The 18,687-nt window shown below is 41.1% G+C and overlaps 1 protein-coding gene across 11 annotated transcripts in view; it reads right to left on the bottom strand.

Annotated features, from left to right (window-relative positions):
* The window catches only part of ANK3 (ankyrin 3), a 382,424-nt gene that overhangs the window by 71,733 nt on the left and 292,004 nt on the right, over positions 1-18,687 (bottom strand). For 9 of the 11 annotated variants that reach the window (XM_061374052.1, XM_061374053.1, XM_061374054.1 and 6 more), the window contains 6 exons: positions 12,842-12,940; positions 12,654-12,752; positions 12,169-12,264; positions 9,367-9,439; positions 9,104-9,166; positions 1,597-1,720 (listed from right to left, as the gene is read on the bottom strand). In XM_061374052.1, the coding sequence (XP_061230036.1) occupies positions 1,597-1,720; positions 9,104-9,166; positions 9,367-9,439; positions 12,169-12,264; positions 12,654-12,752; positions 12,842-12,940 (554 nt within the window). The remainder of the gene's footprint in view (positions 1-1,596; positions 1,721-9,103; positions 9,167-9,366; positions 9,440-12,168; positions 12,265-12,653; positions 12,753-12,841; positions 12,941-18,687) is intronic. The other 2 variants (XM_061374063.1, XM_061374057.1) reach the window with 1 other exon arrangement.

Here is an 18,687-nt window from a genome sequence, read left to right as displayed (position 1 = left end):
AGTACTTTGCAGGAGAAATATTTTATTTGTCTCCTCTGAGCATAACATGTGCAATGTAAAAAATGAGTTACACAGCAACAAATAGTAATGGCACTGCTAAAATCAGAAGCATGGGAATATTAGGTTTCTCTCAAAGAAAAGATAACGTGGTTGAACCCTTAAATGTATCTAACAGATTCTGACTGTGAAATTCTGCTCTCCCACCTGCACAGGAAGAAGTTAGACATGTGTAGGAAGAGTACTGGAATGAGTAAAAGGTGTCCTGTAAATCAGTGCCCAGCTCCATACACAAAGTGCACTCCCTCTCCACCGTATCTGTAAGTGCTTCAGGACGGACCACATCTGATAGTGCTGTATCATGACCTCACTCACACAAAGTTCTATTTAAAAGCAGCATATTGGCTTTGTTAATTAAGTTTACAAAGACATAAGACTCTCCCTTCAGATCTGTTTTGCTGATTTTCTAGCTAATGGGCTATTTTGGCATTCCTTGTGAATATTTTATCACATAAATACTTACTAGCTTACTTAAAAATTGTATGTAAAGCAAAACATGGCTGGTCACTACTAAAGAGCAAATTTGAAACACATGCTTGCATTTCTAGTGCGACCATAACAAGCAGACTAAAGAGTAGATATCTAAGCTTTACCTTTTGGGAGTTGCCATTTGCTGTTAGACAATGAACTCACTTTTTAAACCAGATCTTTAAACTACATCATAGGAAAAAGTCCTCAGGGCTCCAGCTTATGAGGTTTAATTATTAGCTTCAGTACAGTTCAACTGTCAGTAAGTACATTGCAAATCTACAACTATGGAAGTAATCTCTGCTCATACAGCTTTAGTTATTTTAAGCAATGCACACTGCAGGCTTTATAAAGATTCAAAAATGAAATCTAAAATGTTGATCTAGAAACACGTGAGCTGAAATGAACATTAGTCAGATATATTAAGTTTACAATATTTTATCAGATTCACAGAAACTTTGGCCTGTTTTCTGTAACACGTAATATGTTCCCTGTCAAATGAAACCCTGCCACAAATTAGGGTAAACCTACTTCTTTTATTTTTGAGAACATTTGTCTTTAATATTGGCTATCTCAGTTGGATAACTCACTAACACCTTTAAAGAAATAAAAGCACCAAAATAGCAAAATGATTGTCATTCAGTTTTTCTGGTATTGACATTCTTAAGCTGAATTAGTCCATTAAGGAACACTAATGTATCAATCTGACCTACAGTAGTGAAAAGAAACCTGGTTTTGCTGGCTTTTCTAGATAAGTTTCTAGACCAGCTGCAAACTGCTAGCAAAAAGGTGCCTGGGAGATGTTCAGAGTATGAGCCGACAGATACCAGAAAAAGTGAATAATTCATTTTCTGTGTCATTGCCATAAGAAGCCAACATGAATAAAGAATATGAAATAAACCAGCAATGAACATATGTTTTAAAGGCACAGTACTATCATAACACGGAAGCACACCCCCTCTACTTTGTTTCAAAATAGACTTCACTTTTCTGCATGAGAAAGTGCATTTGGTTTGTAAAAAACTTGTAACTCTGGTCACACACAAACTCAAGAAACAGCAAATACAATACCTCGCAGAGCGGGCTCCCAGGCTAAAGCCCATGTATCCCTCAGCAGGCAACGAATCGTCTCCCAACTCCTTCAGATCCTGGGGTCCAAGGTATTTGTCCGTATCGCCTGTCATTGCATCCTCACCTGTCAGTACAAAAGACAGGCTGAAATCAGAATTACTGTATATGTTTGCGTGCTTAGTAAGTCATAATGCCCTGCTCCGTTCATCAAGAAGGAATCAATCCTGTCACCCCCACCTTCCCTAAGGCTCTTTCCATGTAGCACGTCAATTATCCACCCTCTGAATGGGCCTGAGAAATAATTTTATTGGGGTAAACATAAGAAGCAAAACTCCACCTTGACATAAACACAATGAAATTATATGAGGGATGACTGTTGCCCGATCATTTAAGCATGCTAAAGGCTTCTTCTGTACTTTGCACCACTTTTGCTTTCTTTACTAGCAAGCCTGAGCTGACAAACGAAAGTCAGGTTATTCTCTACAGAAAACAAAACCAAGAAAAACTTGGCTGTGACAGCCTGTTTGCCCACCAGTTATGAGAAGTGCAGCAGGCTTGAACGGTCGCAGCGTTAAGAGCAGGGGCCGCCCTTCTCTCTAGGTATTTCTCACTAACTTTTGCAAGATTTAATGTAAGAGGGATTACTTTTAGGGGTTTGTTTTGTGATCTGCTTCACACCACCGGGCTGGTGTCCGCAAGGAAGCCCTTCGGACAGACACCACCACCCCCCACATTCACAACCCTCCCTCCACGGCCCGGCTGGGCGAGGCTGGCCCGGCTGGGTCCGGCCCGCGGAGCAGAACAAAGCCCTTAAGCTGGAGCCCCGCACCCAAAACCCGCCCAGGCCTTACGGTCAGCCCGTCGGGAAAGGCCAGAGGGTGGTGGGATGCGCGGACACGGACGGAGGAGGAGACGATTAGTTTTGTTTTCAGAAAAAATGGAAGGAAGGAGGAAGGAAAGTTAAATCTTCGGAGAGGAGGGCAGAGCCGCAAAGGGTTAACGGAGCAGCTCCCTCTGGCTGGAGCATTTGCATAGCATTACATCATGCAAACCTACATTCCTGCATTGACAGAGCAAGTCCAAAATGTGCCTTTCCCCCACCCCCTTCCCTCAACAAGAGGGAGAAGAGCGCGCTCCCCTCAAGCTCGCTCCTTGCCGACGTTCGCGCCCACCGCCTTTGTCGTGACCGCGCTTGAGGTGAGCAAAAGTTGCACAACCGCGAAGTTTCACAGCCTGTGCTCGACGTGAGCGGCTCCGCGACCCCAGCTACACGTTTCCCACTTTCATTCAAGGAGTTTAGGCCAGTTTCCATTCACTTAACTCAGGAAACCACAGGCGAGCTCTGGTTTTGAACTAGCAATCACATCTAAAAATACCCTTTCAGCTACTGCTCTGCAAACGGCAAACACATAGACCGACTTTCTCCTCCAGCTCGGCAACAACCAGTATTTTAAAGTACAGTTTAAAAGCCAAAATATTCGTAGTATACCAGAAAACATACAAACAAAAAAAAGAAAAAAAAGAAAAAAAACCCAAACAAAACCAGAAATAGAAACATTATACATTAAATTAAACGTCTTACTGTTTTGGAAAGCCATTTTCACCAGCTTGGTCTATAGGAAATATTTCCCTGATGTTTCCAAGAATTCCTATTAGTCCTATTAGTCCTTAAGCAGTGATTTAGAGTTAAACTCCAAACCAGCACAAGCAAACTAATCCCTGTGGGTCATATTCGCTTTCCACTCAACAACCGAGATCTTCTTAACATCTTGATCTCTTCGTACTTATTTTAGGACATGTGCATCTCTGTCCTCCCAGTTCAGATCAAAGTTCGTTACAAACATAAAACAAAATGAAAAATAATGACTACAGTTAAAGAAAAAAAAATATAAAAATCCCCTTTTAATCAGTCCGCAGACATCCCTTTAAAGCTGCTGCTGATTGGATTACAGCCTCCCTTGGCAAGCCTCTTGAATGGTGACATAAATGCAGGCACTCCAGTTATTTGTATGTAAATAAGGGTGCTGCGAGGGTGTAGTTTTTCTGTAACTTGATACCGGGGTTGAGCAGGGAGCGCGGGGCTGCAGGGAAGGGCCCTGGGCTGCGCTCCCGTCCGCCCCACCTCCCTCCGCACCCGTCCCGGGCCGTACCGGCCGCCCTGGCGCGACTTGAGCCCCGGCTGCCCCTGGGTGCCAGCGGCGCGGGTCCGGGGGCTACTCCGCCTCCCCCTCCGCTTGCCAGCGTGGGATGCTCGTGTCCGGAGAGAAAGCTAGGGAGATGCAGAAAAATGGACGGCAGCCTGGGAGGTGGGGAATGGCCCAGAGGGTGAAAGGTGCGGGCAACCTTAAGCAACTGCTAACTGGGCCAGCAAATTTAGAAACTTCTGCCCTTACGACACCTGAAGACAAGCGCTGCGCCAGTGTGCAGGAGCAGATGAGGCATTTTCTTCAGGAGCTGTAAGGAGCAGACGAGACATTTTCTTCACGAGCATCGTTTGTCAAAGGCAAGGTGAAGAGTAATAAAAAGCTACTCCAGTTGAGCTGCAAAATACATTAGATGTTATCCTGCTCTGCAGCTAATCCAGCCAGAGCCGGATTACTCTGATGAAATGCTCGCATCAAAGGAAAAGCTGCATCTAGGAGTGGTAATTTCAAAGAATTCCAGACATTGTTCTGTGATCGTGGGAGGCTGGAGCAAAACGGGTGGTGCACGTTTCAGCAATCCCGCTCTGTTTAATTAGGTGCCACAGCCTAATCCTCTGCCTTTCAGGTAAGAGCACAGTGTTTGCTCACAGCACACTGGATTCCTGCAGAGAGAGGTCCCATGGAAAAGTGAAGACAATTAATCACTGAACACAAATGATAGAGAGATGCCCCCAAAAGTGAAACACAGAGGAAAAAAACACCAAAGAAACTGCTTTGCTGCAGTTGCCATCCTTCCCTTAGTAATATGTTACCTGTCGAAGAAAGATAATGTCCCTGTTAACAGTGCACAAACAGAGCTATCATGAGTATCAGAAACTGTTCAAAATCCAGGAAAGAAGAGCAGCAGAAGGTCAAAGTAAAGGCCCATCAGTCTGATATACCTTGTCTCTGCACTTCACAGAATAATATAAGTGCATGAAACAATGGAAGTCCCCTGGGACATTTTTCTAGCTGGCAGTGATTTAAGCATGTATTTTCTAAACCTGCAGGAGATTTTTATACTCATGAACATGTTTGGTTTGGGGTTTGGGTTGGTGTTTTTTGTTTTTTTTTCTCCTTTTAAAATTCTTCCAGTTAGAACTCTTGTAAACTTTTTGTGTTCCTCACCGAGGGTTTGTGCAAGGGCTCATACAATTCAACTACCTGTTGCAGAAGGAGCAGCGCTGAATGCTGGTTTGCCTCTTGCTGGTATCATTGATGACCCTTATTCCTGGACTTCCGGAGAGGCTGTAAGCATCACTGCTCACCTTGCAACCCACTGTTTCATACATCCTAGCCTATCCCTCATTCATTTTTTGCTAATTCCCCCCTCTAGAATAGAGACTCCTACTCTCTTTACTGTTTTCTCTCCAAGAAGCTTTTCCATACCTCTCATCACCTTTGTCACCTCTCTTCATGTTTTCCCCATTTTCCTGGTCCCTTAGCATGTCTCCCACTGACAATTGCAGGAGTGCAGGGTAGGTGCTCTTTTTAGATGCAAGTGAGAAATACAGCCTCTCTGGCAGCAGGATAGAAGGCATCGTGTGGCTTGGGAAAAGTCCCAGACAAAATTTAATCATAGCCCAGGATACAAACAGGCATTTGTCATTGGCTTTGCTAAATATCTCTGAAGCTTTTGCCACCCCCTCATCATAGCCTGACCAGAGCTGCCTGATGGCAGAAGAGATACAGCCACAAGGAAGAGCAAGATACTTCCAGTTGTAACCAGGGTTTTGGTTTCACACAAGTACGAAGAAAAGCCAATGCCAGACCGCTGAAACTTTCATCACTCTGTAAAATCTTATGGAGACAAAGAAACTCAGAAAATTGAGCCTAAATATGCAATAAGTCAACCCCTACCAAAATCATCAATAACACACTTTCATGCATGGGGATGCGCTGACTTGTCTTAAAGACACTGAAACTGCTGCATCTCAGCACCTACAGAGGCATCAGGCAGTCGGCACGCATATTCTGTTACAACATCTGTCTGATCTACCAGGGATTGATCAGCATGATACACTTGCTAAGAGAGGAATCTCCATTAAATGGGCTTAAATCAGTGTCCTTATTTACATACAAGGGTTTATCTTCTGAAGACCAAATAAGGAAAAAAAATTAAAAGCTCAAAAAGAAATGTTTCTTATAGAATCATAGAATCAACTAACTTGGAAAATACCTTTAAAATGGAATGGCTTGGGTTGGAAGGAACCTTAAAAAGTCATCTAGTTCCAACCCCCAATTCTTGACTAAATTCTCAACACCTAAACTGTTTTTGGTTTGGATTTTTTTTCCACTTTGCTGCTCATGTAGTCTCACTCCTCTTTCTATCAGAACCCACTCTTTGCTGGCCCCTGGCCTCCAGGACAGCAGCAGCAGCAGTTCTGGGGAGGGCTGTTGTGACAGACCTCATTGCTGGGTTGCTGCAGTTGCAGCAGGACTCCAGCTTCCTCCATCAGATTACAGCTCTTGTATCCACTCAGAGGGATATTCCAAGGCTCAGCATGTGACAGCAGAGGAGGAGTTTCACTCCAGGCCTTTGGCAAACTGCTCAGTTTGTGCTTCAGCATGGCTGAGACCCCACTCTCCACCAGCCCTGTGACCACAGGGTGAACCGCTGGGACTCCCAGCTGCACAGGGTGTGGGGTGCGAGCTCACATCTGGAGACAGTAAGAGGAACGACCCGGTTCCTGCAGTCTCAGGTTTCACATTTATATTATTTGCAATCTCTTTAAAAATAAGAGCAGAGGACATGTTCAGAGCACATTGCAATTGCTCTATATTCTCCTACAAACTTTCTGCTACACATGAAGATGAGCCTTAATTTTTTTCCCACAAAATCATGTCTTTAAAAAATGCCATTTCTTTTTTTTGCGGTTTCCCAACACTTAACATCTTTTGGGCAGATTTGCCAGAGTAGTCTAGGAAAAGGAAGAAAATCTCTTTCCTCTCACCCAGTCTGACTCCAAACCAAACTGTCCTTGCAGGGAAGAGAAATTACACAACTTCCATGTAAATACTTATTAAGTGGGCACTGCAAGACATAAACACAAGGAAACAGTTTCCTGACATTTGTCTATGAGCTCAGAGACTCTACTTTCCATGCCTTAAATTTCCGTTATGAGAGAAACCTTGAGAATTGTGGCATATTGAGAAATCATTAAAAAAAAATCTCTTGCACTGAAGAGTTTTGCTGATGACATGAACATTGGCCAAGTGAGAGAGAACTCGGATTTTAGTGGTAAATTTGTACCCTTCTCTCACTTGGAAATTAGCTCCCTGGCTGTGAGAGTTGTCAGACTGCATTAGCATCTTGAATATATTTATTTTGACTAATGTAAGTGGATGCATTGTATACAAGTATCCTATCAACATTGAGGAGTTGTGGGGATGGGTGTCGGTATATTGTCTTTACAGATGTGCAAGTCAGGAAAGGGAGACAGGCCAGTGGTTATTACCTCAAAGCCTGTAATTCATTGGATGTCTTGAACGCTGGAATACTTCAGCACAGATTAATAAAATACCTGTTACTTGATTTGAGAGCTTCCTTTCAGCGTTAGGTTTGGAAATAACCTTGTTACATATAAACCAGTCTCTTAGCTCCTCTAGTAACAGCAACATGGTTGCAGGACACAGTCTCTAGGGAAGGAGTCGATTGCATTACCTGCTTTCCTAATTTTTGTTTTTTGTTTGTTTTGCTGTTGGTTTGTTGGGTTTTTGTTGTTTGGTTGGTTTTTTTGGAGACCTGAGAGTTAGTGACTATAAAAGCCTTACGCAGATTTAGCCTTAAAAATTATCCCGTGTATTAAATGGCACATTTTGTAACATTGGTTCTAATACTCAAGATTCCACATAGGAGTGCTCCTCATCTGTACCTCACCACATGCTATGCAGTGGGATATGGGAAGAGCTACTGCTTTGTTAACTAACACAGTTATGCACCAGTGTTCCAGTCAGTTAAAACAATACATTACATATTTGAGCAGTACAATAGCCTAAGAGGGTTATTTGAAAGACACAGGTGTATGGTAAAAACAGTATCCATTTGGAATTGCAGCAACGGGAACACAATGGCAAACTGAAAACAAACCAAAAGCCTCAGTGCATGAATTAAACAAGAGCTGCACACAATGAACTTACTAAATATCTTTTACATCTTACTGCTTCAATGCTATAAAAATTGAAAGTAAATACATCACTAGACCTAAAGAAAGAGAGATTAACTAAAGAAGCAAAGGAAAATTGAACCCCATCACTTGTTTTCCTACTGGTGAAGAAAAAAAATGCAGCTTTAATGCAAGTGAATGGGGACTCACAAAAACTCATTAAGGGCACTGTCCTCTCCATCAGCTCAAGACCTTCCTGTTTCTGAATGTTCACCTGGGAACCTAATCCTTCTGTGGCCTCTGGAAACCTACAGTTCCTGGAGAAATTCTCATAGATTCCTGCACATCCAAACCAGGGAGGTCTGTCCTAGCAGGGTTTCTTGGTAGAGTAGAGGAAGCAGTTGCCAAAGGGGTTTTAAATACTTGGAGACCACTGAAGCCATATCAGAGTTGCTCAGCACTGAGGAGTGAGCTGGGTCAGGCAGGCTGCCTGTAGCTCAGGAGGCTTATTTAGAGGCACTGAAAACAAAGGGCTTTATTGCCACTCACAGATTTCATGTCACTCTGCAGGATGATACAGATAAAATCTCAGCTTCAAGATACGTCCTTAATACCACAAACACCAACACGTTGAGTCCAATGCACCACCCTCCTTATTCAGGACAAAACCAATCTGATGTATTCTTACTGAATGTCATGACTGAAATATTATTAAAATAAAAAAACAAAACCACAAAAAAATCTCTGAAAATACTTATTTCCAGGCTGAGGGACCACTCTCAATGTAAATCAACCATTTCAGAGTTAATTCACATCCGAATTTTAAAAAAAAACCAACAAACACCCTCATTCCTTCTGCCATTCACTTTCACTATCAGCTGTTTCTTCCAAAGTGTTTTGATATCTGACCCTTGTCTCCAATATTTATTTATTCAGTTACAATAATAAAACAATTCTCCACTTTATGGAAGCAGCAGCAAAAGGACTATTCCAGAGAAGTGAAGGTAAGTTGATTAAAAATTTGGGAGTAAGAAATTCAGAAAACATGAGAGGATTATTAGTAATAGCTCGAAGAATTTTTGAAAGCATTCTTAACTGTTAAGCAGAACTTATTGTTAGTGAGATAATAAGAAAATGATCTGAAAGGATTAATTCTCAGACAGACGTAGTAAAAGGAAGAGGGTTAAGTATCACTGCAATACAAAAATGCACAAATACCTTCTTCAACATCTGACAAATATTCAGCATCACTGAGTATTTCAGGGGCATTGGCTTTACGAACTGTATGATTTAAATAAACAAAATAATTAAATGAAAGCATAGACTATCAATGTGTCAAAAAAAAAATCAATGTAAAGCAATAATGAATGTGCAAAGACCATATCCAATTAGTACTGTTTGGTGGTGGTTTTTTTAAACAAACATTTCTTATGACAAGAAAAGACTAAAATAAGCAAGAGGGTTCTTAAATTTTTTAATACCTTCATCATCAGACATATCCAGAACTTCATTCATCGTTTCAGGTACGTTCATTTTGTGCTTTTCTGTAACAGTCTGTCGAAGACCAAAAAAATCATTTCAGAGTACAGGCATAATTTTTCTTAAAACTTAGATATTTTAAAAAGTAAATGCAAGGTAGAACATATTTTTATCTGCAGTTAGCAAACCAAGATTTCTTTTTCTGGATTCTTACTACCTTTGCTTTTTATAGGTGCACTGAACTATATATGTAAAAAGACTACAGAAATAGGCAATATTATTTGTGTTTTAAACTATATTCAGATTTTCATAACAGAAAAAACAAAGCTGAAAGCATCGAAGATGACTATCAACAGAAGAAATAAATACACCGAAAAGAGTTTCTTTTTAAGGGGGTTAATAAGAACTCTTTAGTCATCAGAATTTTGAGCAGGAATATGTAATCCCTATTTAAAATAAACTTTCTGATGGAAGTCCTTTGTCATTAGAAAAATGCTGTAATTTGGGAGCAGGCTTAGTAGTCTATGTGATTTTTTTTCAGAGGTGCCTCAGCGTGAATTGTGTGTTTTTCCCACAAATGAGAACAATTGCAACCACATGCAGGCTAAATGATACCCTTTAAGGAATGCGTGCAAGAAAGACACTCAGAACTGACAGGCTGTTTTTCAGCCTAAGGTTTATATTGATTGAGACTCAGAGACCAATATTAAAAAAAAAAAAGGGCAGAAAAAAACATAAATGAATGCCTGAAATCTGTTCCTAGAGTACCTGTGTATCCCATGAATGACACACTTGTGCACATTTTACTCTTCAGCTGGTGTACAGCACAACAAGCACTGGTGAAGTTTTAGGTCACACCCTTCAGTTACTATTCAAGGAGTGCAGCAACTAAAAAACCCCGAATAAAACAAAAAACAAACAAAGAACAAACCTCACACCAAAAGCCACTCCTGTCTTTATGGGGGGCTTTATATTATATTTTTAAATATATTCATATTTTATATTATTTTTAAACACCATTACTTCTCATCCTTCATATACAAATAAGAAATGAGCAACAAAGTCAGGAGGACAGCACAGCTCTTCCGTTTTCATGTATTTTATAATATTTCAGTTTTTCTCTGGCCTCATGAATATTCATTTGGCAGTTTATGTTTCTTGGGCTACTGCCATGACTTGGCATATGCAGAAGAGCTCCTGCATGCTCAAACATCACAAAACTTGTAAAAAGCCTCACACTTGTTTCATTTTGTGGGAATTACTTGCAAAGATTTTTAACACGTTGCCATTAAACTAGCAAAATCCCAGGACTCTTCTTTTAGGCACTACTGGATTTTTTGTATTGGTGTTTAAGTATAAGTTATAATAAAATTAGTTGCATTTATCCTTGGTTTCATTAAATTTACCTTTGGGAGTTGTTTAGCCACAAGCATCAAAAAGTAAGTCTTAGCATTCAAACTGAATTTTTAAGACCCTTAAATAAAATATATGAAACAGGTTTCATTCTAGGCTTCCAAAGTCTGAAAATTACACATTTGTGATTGATAAGCAGAACATTCTGATTTTAATGGAAATTATTTCTGGGCTTCTCTTGAAAACAAGTATTTAGGTTGTACAGGGCTTTCAGCATCTAACATTTCTTATAGCATATTTCATAGCCTGACCCACCATCTCCCTATTCTTCTTCATCAACAAAACATAAATGATCAGTCACCTTATGCAGCACAAACTCCCCAGGTTCTTGGTTCTACAAGCTAAGAATAACCTCGTGACATTTGGAGTTCTTAGGATAAAAATGTGGTTTTATTTTTCCTGCAGCTATCTAGTTATATACTAGACAATCAGTCAAATTTCTGCTACCCTTATACATACATATATATATCTGCCTCTGATGTGCCTAAAAATACATATGTGCACATAAGTATCTTCTTATTTTTAACACAAAAAAAAAAAGTTGCAGAAAGGAAAAAGCAAATTTGGAGCCAAGGCTCTAAATTTATGTTCTTAAGACCCAATTTTGGCTTTACTACTATGGTGGTACATGGAAGCTCTTCACCTCAGAAAACTGTTTTCTTCATTGAGCAATTTGTCAAAATGTTAGTGAACAAAAGATCTGAGAAATATTTTGGATTCTGTGAATCACTTTTCTGACAGCAGGTAATAACTGATCACTGCTAGTCTCTTTAATCTCTCCCAGCTAACATTTCAAAAAGCCTTCCTCAGAGGCAAGGCAGACAACCTGGAGTTCATGTATCTGGCAGTGAATGGTATCTCGGGTCGCAGGAGCTGACTGAGGCTGCTTGTAGGAGACATCCTTTCACCATCTTTTGGAAGATGCCATAAACTATGCTATAAAGTCAATTCCAACCACTTCTTAGATTGGAATAGGTTCTCTCAATCCCAATACAAACCATTATATGACGGTCCCTTGGCAAACACTCTGAAAAGGCAGAAGCAACTTCTGTTTACACAAGTGTGTGGGAATGTCTTTTCAGCCACAAACTGGCTCATGTTCATGTGGTCTGTGCCTTAAACAACAAGCTGTGTGGGAAAACATGACAGCTATGACCAGTCATTTACTCTGTTCATTTTTTGCTTGGTTGATACTCTTCCTGCATACATCATAATAGTGTCTACTACCTTAAAAATATATTTCGCATATTTGATTTAATATCTACTTTATACTGCTAAAAGGGAATAGGTGGAAATGAAGCTGGAATCTCAGTAGACATGTAACTAAACAAAGAGAATACACTGGCTTAGGAAAAATTCTTCCATTCACTATGAAATAAAGCTGTACTTACAATTGTAGTCATGGTCTCTTCTGTCACCACCTTCAGTGTGTCAACAACTGAAATGTAGCCAAGTCGTTTTGCGATGGCAAGGGCAGTGTTTCCATTCTAGAAATTGAAATGTTTATGGCAAAAGTTGAATATTAGTAAGGCAAAGTGTAGAAACTGCTAATTAACTGTACAGGAATGCATAATAAAGGCCAAATAAATGTTTGCATATTGGTGACTGAAATAAATGTATTTTGGATAGTAGGGTATATAACTAAGATTTTAACTCTTTACAGAAATGGGATGAAAATGGAAAGATTTTCAGACGTTTTGGAAGAGATGATGGCATAGAGGACGTGGGAGCGATGGGAATAGGCTTTCTCTGCTCTTTTTGTCTCCCACCAGGCTCTTTTTTTTCCCACATTTCCCTCTCCAAATGGTTTCTGAGGGGTGGGACAACTGAGCCTGAGAGGGAAGCAGTGGCCTCGCGGTGGCCCCTCTGCACTTACCACAGTGAGCTCGTTGGGGGACGCACCATTCTGGAGCAGGACGTTGATGATGTGGGTGTGCCCCTGCTGTGCAGCCTGGTGCAGTGGTGTGTACCCATTCTGTGGACGCAGGGAAAGGGAAAGGCTGCAGTGAGCACAGCGCACAAGCTGCCTCCACAGAACGAGTGAGGCACAGGCAGAAAACTCACCTTTGTTTTGGCATTAACTTTTGCAGAATGTTGCAGAAGGAAGTTAACAATTTTTATGTTTCCGTAGTGGCAGCCAACATGCAAAGGAGTGTATCCCATCTAGAATGAACATAAGCAATTAGTACATGTGACTATCCCACACATCCTGTAACAAAAAAACCCCATCTATGAAACAGCAAAAATCCTGTTAAATTTTATTTCTTCAAATTATGCAAAAACCCCTCCAGCCTTGGAAAAAACCCACACTTCCCATGAATGTGCATTCAAGTCCCATTCCTAGTGAACCTCTCTGAATGCCTTTTATTTCTGTAATCTTTCCCTTCCTGTCCAGTAGCCAGACTATCAGGTCTCTGGGACAGAGCCCACTTTTTTCATAGAATCATAGAATCACTTAGGTTGGAAGAGACCTTCAAAATCATCAAGTCCAACCCTTAACTTGGCACTGCCATGTTCACCACTAAACATGTCACTAAGTGCCACATCTACACGTCTTTTAAATACTTCAGGAATGGTGATTCCACCAGTCTCCTGGGCAGCCTGTTCCAGTGCTTGACAATCCACAGAGAGCTAGAAGTATCATTTCATCTTTCCTTTGTACATGCATATCAGGCGTGGCCAGGTTAGACAACTTTGTGAAAAGGACTGAGGAGGCTAGTCCAAGGTCAGCCCAGGGTTCAGGAGCCAACACTACACACATGCTTAAACTCTGAGGTCAAAGCTGCTAGAAAGACAGGGGGAACAGCAGAAAGAGAAAACCTCAAATGTGAACTATTTCCACCAGTGGGCAGCTTCAAGTGTTCATGGGTTTGACATATAATTTTCTTCATGTCATGTTGCCTCTGATACCACTTCACACAAGGTTACCTAATTTCAGTTGTATTAATACATGCTAGGATATGTTAGCTGTGCCAGTGACTTTAAATTAGGGTGTGTATTTTTTTCTTCAGTTAATTATATACCACTTGCCACCTAAAGAAACTATTGGCTTTGACAACCAGGACGAGTTAATCAGTGCCAGAAACAGCACTGGATCCAAATTCCATTGTCATCAGCAGAATGAAACTTTCCATTGACTTATGTGATCATTGCATCAGATACCAACTGATTACGAGAAACTTTTCCCACAGAATACTTGTGCATAGTGATAGGAGCCTAAGCACTAGCTAAACTGTAATCATCATGAACTGAACACTGGGACCTCATCTTACAGCTTCTGATAGTTTAGGGTTGACGTAACAGCTTCCTAGCAGTGCCCAGGGTCTGAATTTTACAGAGTTCCCTAAGTTGGCCAGAGTCTTGAGTCTTCAGCAGAATGCTGAATGTACTCACAGCCATGTACCTCAAACACAGCTTCTATGGCTCCTGCTCCTACATGTCCAAAGATAAATTTAGATTGAAATATGGCCAAACTATCAAAACAATAAGTGGAAAAAAAAAAAAAACAAAACCAAAACTGCAAACCAAACTGCTGTGAAACCTCCTCATACAAGAACTTAATCCCTTTCTCCCCCTTCAAAATACAGACCTCTTAACATGACCTGCAAGGTCAGTGAAAATCCAATAACATAAAACCAACTGGTGAGAAGAAATCCAAAGTCAAGGGCCACCTGCTGGGAGCCCTCTGCTAATAACCCTAAAACATTAAAATCTGAAGAGTATCAGAGAGCCAGTAACAGCTGACATCAACCTTCCCTTTGAAGTGATCTGTAAAGGCTCCTTTCTTTAGCCTGTAACAATGAATATTGAAGAAAGAGGTATCAAAAGCATGATACTTACTGCAGTACAACATCAATTTCCTTCTACAATTTGTATATACAGAGACCTTCATAAATGGCTAGAGGAATAATTACTGATGCTCTTCGTCACTCCTGTCCACCCTGCTGTTTAAATCAGAGACTAACAAAAAATTTTTCCTCTTTCTCACCCAAATGTATGTTTGAAATCATAAATGTTTATGGTGACGTGGTCACTATCCTCCCTGTTACAGTTCTTTGTGTCCCAGAACTGAAGCTGAAGGAGGCTCCCTCCCAAGCTTTCAGTGCTCCTGGCTGGGTCAGTTATGGGAAATGGAGGAACACGCACTGAAAGTCAGCTTCTCTGCTACAGACATTGCACATGTCCTGAGTAGCAATGTGGACACCTGCTAGCCTGGTGGCAAAATACCAGTTTCTTGTCTGAGTTCCCTGGAGGGGCCTGAGAGCTTTCTGTTAAGTTTGCCATACCCTGTGGTCATGTCACATCATGTTGTGTTTGATGAGGCAGTGCCCAGTGCAGCACACAGTCACTGGCAGTAGAGTGACAGAGATCTGACATGGCTGGTCACATCTCACTGGGCACGTTAGACCTCATCAGCCACCAGAGGACATCTTTCATGCTTACAGTCTGTAGTGAAGACATTGGTCAAAATAAAATTAATTGGCAAAATGTACTTTTAATGCCCAAGACCCAGAAAGGATATCCTTTGCTTCTCAGCTACACTACAGATTCCAGCATTCAGCTGTTTCTAGCTCAGGAAGGTATAACGTTTATATATATATATATATGTATCCCAACATCCTCATGGAAAACAGATATTCTGTTAACTTTTCTGAAACACTCCAACTGGCAGATTCTGCAATTACACAACCAAATTAACTATAAAAGTAGTAATTCTCATGGATACTTGAGCTTGCTACTTTCATTCTCTATAGAATGAAAATATAGAAATATTTTGCTTCAAAAGCCACTAATAATTTAAAGAAAACCAAACCAACCAACCAAAAAAACTCAACCAAAAATAAATAAATAAAAACCACCCAGCCTCACAATTATGCACATTTCTGCAAAGCAGTTTAGGTTCAGTTTTATTTACTGGCAAAGTGCCCAGGGACTTAGGCATTTTAGTATTAAAGAAGTTACTTCCAAGAAAATTAGGGCTTTTGTTTAATACAGCTCTAATGCGCATCACCTTCTGGCAGTCAGCTGCCATGCTGCTTATAGCTGTTTTAAAGAATGAGCAGCAATATGGGAGTTAGCAGCTGGGAATGGATTATCAAAAGCCAAAAGAATAAGTGCCAAAAAAAAAAAAAAAAAGAAGAGAAATACTGAGCTTTTCAGTTCTAATGGAATACACAAAGACAAAGCATCCCTTATTCTCTTCCCCTTAAATTCCCTTTTTCAAGGGAAATTATCACAAGCGTTGTATATCATGTCGGTGAATTACTTTAACGTCTTCCACTGGCAATAACCATAAATCTTAACAGCTTGAATTACTGCATCTTTCTAGTCATGCTGACTCTCAAGCTGCTCTGTTTTTGCTTATCTGCTGTAAATGTCAGACAATGAAGCTACAGGATTATTGTTGATAAGGCTAGAAAATACTCTAGATCCAGAGATCACAAAGGCATCCAGCCTAGAACCTATGTACATACATACACACCACTGCTTTGCTGAATCGGGCCTAACATGTTGCAGTACCTTCCAAGGTTCATTATTGCACATTAGGCTGGAAATTTCCATGCAAATGTTCTGATAACAGCCGAGCATGTACCAAGAGCCAAGGAGAGAGATAATGTACCATGAGGTGCTGGAGCAGGGCCAGAGAAGGGCAATGGAGCTGTTGCAGGGCCTGGAGCACAAGTGTGATGGGGAACAGCTGAGCGACCTGGGGGGTTTAGTATGGAGAAGAGAAGGTTCAGGGGGGACCTTATCTCTCTCTACAACTGCCTGACACGAGGGTGGAGCCAGGAGGGGGCTGGTCTCTGCTCCCAAGGAACAAGGGATGGTACTAGAGGAAATGGCCTCAAGCTGCACCAGGGGAGGTTTAGATGGAGCTGAGGAACAATTCCTTCCCCAGAGGGTGTTCAGGCATTGGAAGAGGCTGCCCAGGGCAGTGCTGGAGTCACTGTCCCTGTTAGTGTCCACACACTGTGTAGATGAGGCCCTCAGTGCCATGGGTTAGTGGTGACCTTGGCAGTGCTGGGGTAAGGGTTGGACTGGATGATCTTAAAAGGTCTTTTCCAAACTGGTTGATTGTATGATTCTATGAAGATATACTGAAGATATCTGTGTATGAGTGTTCTGTATGAAAGTGATTCTTTTCTATAGCACTTTCCCACCCTCCCAACCTCCTTTCTATCTCCTTCTGCATCTGAAAATTAGGTATTACAATGAAAAAGTTGGATTGCTCTTAGGAACCATTATAGCATTCAGGCTGGTATGTATGGGGCTCCTGCCAGAACAAGGCAGGCAGACCTGAATAAATCTCCCTGAATAAACCTGAAATAAAAGGCCCAGCTCAACCTGCAAAAGAACATCATGACCTATCAGTCACCATTATCTCCTACCAATACTATGGTTTTAGGAACAAAAGACAGTTTAATACTGGATTTATTTTCCAGACAGTCATCAACCAGGGACTGTGAGACCATCAATTTCCCCAGCAGAAGCCCAACACCAGAAGCAGTGTAGCAACTGTCTGACTAAAATGACCTGCACCGAGATCAAAGCTCCAAATACTGCTCTTCATCCTTGAATGAACCAGCACTCTTCTCTCATTAAGCTTCCTTTGCCAGTCCATCACAGTAACACTGTATCCTACAATAACACTATCCAATGGGATAAACAGTTGAAAAATGACATGTGGAGACCTGCTGAGCCATGATACAATATTTACCCATGCCAACTTCCTGCAACAAAAGCAACATTACATGTACCAGTATAACCTTTAAACACCCAACATGACCACCAGAGAAGGATTATCTTCTTGCAGCCATGGCTTCAGATTGATTTTTTAACTCCCAATACTATGCATAAGATGAGGGGAGGCTATAGGGAAGCTGGGGAGGGATTCTTCATTAGGGACTGTAGTGATAGAACAAGGGGTAATGGGTTAAAACTTAAACAGGGGAAGTTTAGATTGGATATAAGAAAGAAATTATTTACTGTAAGGGTGGTGAGGCACTGGAATGGGTTGCCCAAAGAAGCTGTGAATACTCCATCCCTGGCAGTGTTCAAGGCCAGGCTGGACAGAGCCTTGGTTTAGTGTGAGGTGTCCCTGCCCATGGCAGGGGTGTTGGAACTAGATGATCTTAAGGTCCTTTCCAACCCTAACTATTCTATGATTCTATGATTCCTCGTGTTAAGCATGATATTGTATAACACAGAGTTTCATTATTGAAAACTCTTTAACATATCTACATTCGGAAACACCAGTGGTAATGTCAGAATGGACAAAACCTATTGCCTTTGCAGCAGGACACTAACATGCCTTCCATGAACACTACAAATGTGAAGAGTTTTGAAGCAGCTCTGAAGCTTCACCACCTGAAGTACATTTTAGTGTTGCTATTTTTCCACCATTCTGTTATTTGCTTCTTGCGTATTAAGATAAGGTATTTTCTCTGGCTTATCAATTGGAGCTCAGTCTGATGTGGCTAGGCCTAAAACCACATATCAAAATCTCATCTTCCAGTGGCAGGAGCAGCATTGTGGCCCCCTGAGCACTAGTTTTGGCACACTAAATCACTATTGTTTACTCTTCAGTGCTGAGACAGACTCCTGCAGCTTTGGGATTAGAGGCTATTTAGTTAATTGATGCAGCAGAACCAGAAGGATCCCGTAATGCCATCAATAAATGGGCTTCACATCCAGCAGCTATTCTTCCTTTCATGCCTTTTTCTACAACAAAGTTCAGTAAAAGGTTGCAATTGCTTGGGAGGGAAACTACCTCAAGAAAGAACCACAGCACAGGTCTAAGAGCAATTTTCAAAATGCTCATGATTTTTAAAGCCAGAATTGATCTTAATCATACAGACTAACCTCCCAGTCAACATTTTCTGTAGTACTGGATTTTTTTATTCGCTGCA

This window comes from Neopsephotus bourkii, unplaced genomic scaffold (assembly GCF_033783945.1).
Source record: "Neopsephotus bourkii isolate Nb327-2 ecotype Australia unplaced genomic scaffold, CSIRO-AGI_Nbou_v1 NB_1634, whole genome shotgun sequence".
In the NCBI taxonomy this organism is placed as follows: Eukaryota; Metazoa; Chordata; class Aves; order Psittaciformes; family Psittacidae; genus Neopsephotus; species Neopsephotus bourkii.
The sequence above is the reverse complement of the archived record's forward strand: the minus strand, read 5'-3'. Positions and strand labels throughout refer to the sequence as shown.